General features: G+C 45.9%; 1 protein-coding gene across 1 annotated transcript in view; it reads right to left on the minus strand.

Annotated features, from left to right (window-relative positions):
• QPCT (glutaminyl-peptide cyclotransferase) overlaps positions 1-6111 on the minus strand; it is a 28697-nt gene extending 22586 nt beyond the window's left edge. The window contains exon 1 of the mRNA XM_019021591.4: positions 5692-6111. Coding sequence (XP_018877136.2) covers positions 5692-5811 — 120 coding nt within the window. The 5' untranslated portion in view covers positions 5812-6111. The remainder of the gene's footprint in view (positions 1-5691) is intronic.
• Between the last annotated feature and the right edge of the window lie 255 nt (positions 6112-6366).

Raw genomic sequence — 6366 nt, forward strand, 5'->3', positions numbered from 1 at the left:
CCCCTGTCTGTGGACTTCCAATCCCATGCTAGTTTTACTCTGCCTCACTGTCTCATTTATGCACTTCCAGTTTATTCCTGAATATTGATGCTGTGCCTGAACATCAGAAGATTTGTCTTTGTTTATTGGTAGGACATTTTTAAATATATTTCCTTGATAAACTTGTCAGTGCAGGCTTTAAATCCCTTGGTACCTCCAGGATCTAAGTCCTCATGCCAGCTCCCAAACAACAGTTGGAAAAGAAAGCTGAAGCTGAAAGACAAAGCAATAGAAATGTGTGAAGGGACAAGAAGAATATGGAGGCAAGAGGACAGAAGACTTCCATGGTTAATTATTACTCAACCCTGCCAACAAAAGCCTGTCTGGTCTCCCCCTTCACCCTTGCTCACCATGCTTCGGTCACTCTGGCATTTGGCCAGGCCCCAAATGCTCTGAGGTTCTGCCTCCATGAGGCTTTGGCGTCTGCAGTGCTTTCTGCCTTACAAGCTGTTTCCCTTCCTCTTCACCTGGCTAACTCCTGCTCACTTCAGCTTGCAGCTTGGAGGCCACTTCTTTGTGTGTTTACTTGTTTAATGTCTGTCTTTCATACAAGACATCAGCTCCATAAGGGCTGGAACTCCCTCTCTCTCTGTTGTTTACCTCTCTCTCCCACACAGGCCACACAGGGCCTGGTTCATCTTGAGCATTTGATAAATATTGGGCAAATTAATCAAAAAAGCAATCAACAGATGAACTATCTTTCTAAAATTATCTTTGCTAAGACTGTATTTATATCATAATAAAGTAACATGGGCATTTTTCTGCCGTCGTAAATAATAAATCAGCTGAATGCACAAGCAAGCATAAAGACAGAAGAGACAGGTGGCTACCTGCTGCAATGGCCAGGAAGTGCTGTGGTTCAATGTTATTGGGCTTTGCTCTTTTTGAATTTCTGACATTCGATGCTTCTGATGATGAAGAGCTGGCTTGACCCAAGCAGTCACTATGACAACCAAAACTGTTGTGTCAAAAGCTGTTTGCCAGTGGCTCCTTGTCTGTTTACTGTCCAATACTCTATCCCAAAGCCCATCTGGTCACTGTGGATAGGAGCTTTCACTCCATGTCCAGAGTGAAACGAAATCACTTGTGTTTAAATAGCTGGTTTCTAGAGGCTTGAAAGAGCTCTTAAGATATTTAAGAAAAAACAGGAACAAAATAAATGCCCCCTCCCCCAAGCATCTCTAACTACAAGAGATACTGCAGATGAAACCTAATTGGCAAATAGCACCAAAAAATGCTTAATGGATAACTAAAGGGTAAATCCAGCAGACAGGCCAGGCCTGTTGATGCTTATGAATCTAGAGACTTACATGTGTTTGCTCCTCAACCTCCTGGGCTCAACCATTTAATTAACATACTTCAGTAAAGAGCCCTGACTCTCCTTGCCCCTCTGGGGGCAAAGATGCCCCTGTAAAATCCCAGAGCTAAAAGCTTCCCAGTAACTGAAGGACAGAGAAAACAACCAACTACACTCAGTCAGCTACTTAAGCCTTCTATTCATTAAAGCCCTGTGTGGAAAAGCATTTGACTTTCCCAACCTAAATAGCATGCATTCAATGTTTGAGGGGTCTTATTCTCAGAACTCAATAGATATACAAATTTAGGTGGAGATGAGATGAATGAGTAAGAGGAAAAAGCTGGAAAGAAAGAGCGAGCTCAGCAGGGGGAAAGTAACTCAGGCAAAAACAAAGTTGAGCCCAATGGTAAATGCAAACCCCAATTTATTGTAGGTTTATCTCAGTTAAAAGACACTTAGACAATTTTCTGTTGGTGCAGGTGTTCTCAGAGGAATGAAGCTCTGTTACAGCCCCTGCCTTGTCTTTTCATCCAGACAGAAAGGACAATAAGTCTGCTCTGAGTGCAAGAATCTTTCAGCCAAATGTGTGAACCAGATATCCTGAAGCATCTCTTCTAGGCTAATCATGTGGTTTTAAAGAGGGTTTTAATTACATAATTGATAGAGTTGGCCCAGCTTGCAAAGGGTTTTGAGGTTCCAAAAGACTGAATTAAAGGGAGATCATTACAGAAATGCAGCCAATGAAGTCCAGTTTCTATTCTATATGAGTGTCTCCCAGGCAATTCTCAGATTAACACCTCTGTCTGTCTGCAAAGTCAGCTCAATCAGCAGTTACTGAACTCCTTCTGTGTGTCGGATGCCACTGATATTAAAAATTCAGTGGGGGAATAGTTAGGAACTGAACAAGACAACATCTGTCTTTTTTTAAATGCAAGCAGCCCTCTACTTAAAAGCAGAGCCGTGCAGGCTTTAACCACAACTGCTTAGGGTGAAATCTCAGCTCCCTCGCTTATTAGCTGTGACTAGGAAAGAGTCCATATCTGTAAAATGGATCTCATGGTACTTACCAACTAGATGGTAAGCCTCCAAAATGACATTTTGTCTTTCTCTCCCTACCAACACCCAGCCCCCGACTGACTTCCACGTCACTGCCTGAGAGTCTCCGTCGTTGCTTCCATTAGAATGCAACAACAACAATAACACACACACACACACACACGCGCGCGCAGAAAGAGAGAGAGAGAGATAGAAATAAAAACACCAAAAAGATTAATAGCCATTATCTCTGAATAGTGGGATTATGGGTGACATTAGTTTTCTTTTTAGTGTATTTTTCTGTATTTTCCAAGTTTTCTAAAATGAGCACATGTCAACTTTATAATTAGAAGACTTCAATAGAAGCCAGACTTTAGTTTATTGGAACTAATATTTTTTAAAGAACATATAAAGCCCTCAAAAGCCATCAGTCATTCGCACCTAAGGAAGAATGATTTAATGAGATTCTGTTTAACAGCTAGTTGACAATGTTGTACTAAAGGAATAGGCCTGTACTAAAGGAATAAGACTGGTGACCAAAAGGCCTGGGGAAGATTCAGAAGAAGTAACTCTGGAATATGGATTAACACCCAGACTAATGATGACCTTTAAGCTGCACGAAGGAGATCAAGGAAAGGAGAAAATAGGGGGTGTCAGAAGAGAAGGTACCAAAACCAAACTACCTGTTTTGGAATGCCATTTAGGGTCCACCCTGACCCAGAAAGAGAGAGTAAGCTCTTCATCTGGCCCTCCAACTTCCCTGCTAGCCCCACACTTTTTCACTACCTGGGCACTGTTCCGGGTACATCAGCCAGGACTCATCTACCATTAGAAAAGCATAGAAGAAGAAAGTAGAGATCAGGGCTTAAGCCAAACCCTAGCTCTTCAGTTCGCTGGTGTAATAGTTGTCAAGTTTCCTCAACCATAAATTGAGGATGAATGTACCTTCCTCATGGGGGTTGCTGTGACGTTCAAGTGAGGTGGAGATATGTATGTGTATATATATATATATATATATATATATATATATATATATATATATAACACCCCATACCCAGATGCCAATGCCTCTAAATACACACATGTGTGCCCACCTGGGAGTTTAACAATTTATAATATTGTTACTATGGAAAAATTGTTTCCAGGTTTCAAATATATAATCAGATCATGGCCTCTGAATGCCACCATAAACTACAGTTGATCTGCTTTTACATATTCAAAGCCACTGAAAGAGAAACACCTTTATTTCAAAACGAAGGAAATGGATTTCAAAATCAATGCTTTCTTTACCACACCTCACCTGTTAGCAGACCAGTGTACCAAAGACATACATCATATGATTAAAATAGTCGAACACCATAAAAAGTAGGAAGGCACATATTTTAGTGTGGACCGATTCATCACCCAGGCTGCAAGACTTTATGAAGGTCTACAGAATAAGGGGAGGAAGCTAGAAACTGGGAAATGTGATGGCTGATTGTCATTTGCTTTTAATGATTTGAAAACATTCAGTTTCTCAATGGAACAGTGATCAGAAGCTTCTTAAAATAAATATAAAAGGGATTCATGCTTTAAAAGACGTTTCTCAAAAGTTAAATTCTCATTGGTTTAAAATATTTTAAGAATCACAGCACCTTTTCCCACCCATAAATACCCTCTGCGTACACACACCTACAAATGATCTTTTCAGAGTGGTTTGTTCAGTTTCCATCTCATTTATTCCCTTCCATTTAGATGTATCACAAAGATACATTTGGTGTGGCTCCATATTCTAGTTTGTAATGTTCTCTTCCCAATTTCTGACCAGAAGGGTATTCTCAGTGAAGAGAAGAAGGAGAGGATTTTTTTTGTGTCGTTCCACGTTCTTCTTCATGGGCCCCCATGGGAAGTTGTTTTCCTTATAATAAAGTTATTCTTATGTTACAGACTTCCCTCACTGCCACCAGGTTCCCTGTGGCCTGTGGTCTCCATGTGTAAGTGGGGCCTGCTGTGACCCCTGAGTGGTGATTACATTAGATCCGAAGAATTGAAATGGGCTATTCATATATATATGCATGTAGCTGGGTGGGAGTGGGCATTCACCAGTGTGCCCTGTATTTCAAACATTTGAGTAAATACAGGCATACTCTAAGTGTGTAGAAGGTCTGCTCAATAACACTGCCAAAGTTTATATCACTTCACTTTGCTGCTTTTCTTAATATCTCTATTACATACTATTTTATGCTGACATCATTAATATTTGCACAATCCCTTAGCAATTTCATGATTTCAAAACTGTTACACAAGAAAAGGAAGTAATTGTGAACCCATATACTTCTTTTTTTTTTTTTTTTTTGAGACGGAGTCTCGCTGTGTCGCCCAGGCTGGAGCGCAGTGGCGCGATCTCGGCTTACTGCAAGCTCCGCCTCCCGGGTTCACACCATTCTCCTGCCTCAGCCTCCCGAGTAGCTGGGATTACAGGTGCGTGCCACCACGCCCGGCTAATTTTTTGTATTTTTTAGTAGAGACAGGGTTTCACCATGTTAGCCCTGATGGTCTCGATCTCCTGACCTCGTGATCCACCCGCCTCGGCCTCCCAAAGTGCTGGGATTACAGGCGTGAGCCACCCCGCCCGGCCGAACCCATATACTTCTTACAGAAGGAACTTGCAAATCACTTTTATCCTAAGTTCCTTATATGCGATTTCTACCTACAACTAGATCCATTTTCTCTGAAAATAGCAGGTACCCTCTTTTAAGGGGGGAAAAAAACGCTTTTAAAGTAAGCAGGTCTACAGTAAAGGTCCTTCCTGCCGAGTTGCTCCTTTTAAAAATCTAAAACAAACAACACACATCCGTCCTGAGACTGTAGGGACACTTCAGCGCCCCAGCAGCATCCTTGGATGAAGCAGCGGGGGGGCTGTGGGCACACCCCCAGGCGCACCCCGCACCCTGGCGGCCCCGGAGCGCCGGCCCCGTTGCCCTCGCGGGTCCCGAGTTGGGGGTGGCGCCGCGATGCGCCCTCGCCTCCCGGCTCAGCAGCCGCCGGCGAGACACATTTCCTGTGCCTATCAGCACCCCCATCAGACCGCAGCCCAGGGGAGGCCAGTGACATCACCCAGCCCCCCTGGCATCTCCAGAACAGCCCCGGACCGGCCGAGGCACCCCGGCGAGTACGCAGAGCCCCGACTCCTCCGGGCGCCGGGTGGGGCGCCGATGCCTGGGCTGGGGACCGCGGCCCTGCCCCGCCTCCCGCTCTGCCTAGGTAGGGCTGACCCGGCCAGGGGTCCCCGCATCGGACCAGAGCCGCTCAAGTACAACTACGCAGAAACAGCCCCTCACCTTCTCCTCTGGCCAGCCTGAGGCACTCGGACTGACCCCCCTGGATGCCCAGGGCAGGGCGGCCACCAGCAGCAGCAGGTGGAGGGTGCCCACGACGCGCCGGTGTCTTCCGCCTGCCATCTCTCCGAGGCTGTCTGGGAGCGGGTTCCCCGGGCCGCTGGCGGTCACGAGCCCGGGAACGCGCGTCCTTCGCCTTCCCTCTTCTCCACCCTTGGGTCGACTGCGCCCGCCTTCCCATCGCCTCCGGGTAGCCTCCAGCCGCGTAGCGCAGGCTGCAGCCCTCCTACCCCGGACCTTCGCAAACCCCGGGGCTGGGCGGCCCTGGGTGACAGACACAAGCTTCCGAACCCAAGCTGACAAAGGCGGCCACTTCCTTCTCTTGGAGAAGATGAAAGGAAGGAAGGAAGAGACATGGAAGAGCCTTTTTATGATCTCCAATGCCAAAACAGGGAACAGAAAAGGGAGGAAGGGTTCACCAGACCCTGGGGAGTTATGAAGTGTTTCCCACAGCTCCTAAAGAAGGGGTGGACAGGGAATCGACGTCTGCTGAACACGGCACCAGGCACGGTCCTAGGTGCTTGTCCAACCTTCCCGGATTTAATCCACTAATCCCATTTTACAGACGGGGAGACTGAGACACCCCCCCCCACCCCCCATAGAAAGCCTGGACTGGAA

This window comes from Gorilla gorilla, chromosome 12 (assembly GCF_029281585.2).
Source record: "Gorilla gorilla gorilla isolate KB3781 chromosome 12, NHGRI_mGorGor1-v2.1_pri, whole genome shotgun sequence".
Classification (NCBI taxonomy): Eukaryota; Metazoa; Chordata; class Mammalia; order Primates; family Hominidae; genus Gorilla; species Gorilla gorilla.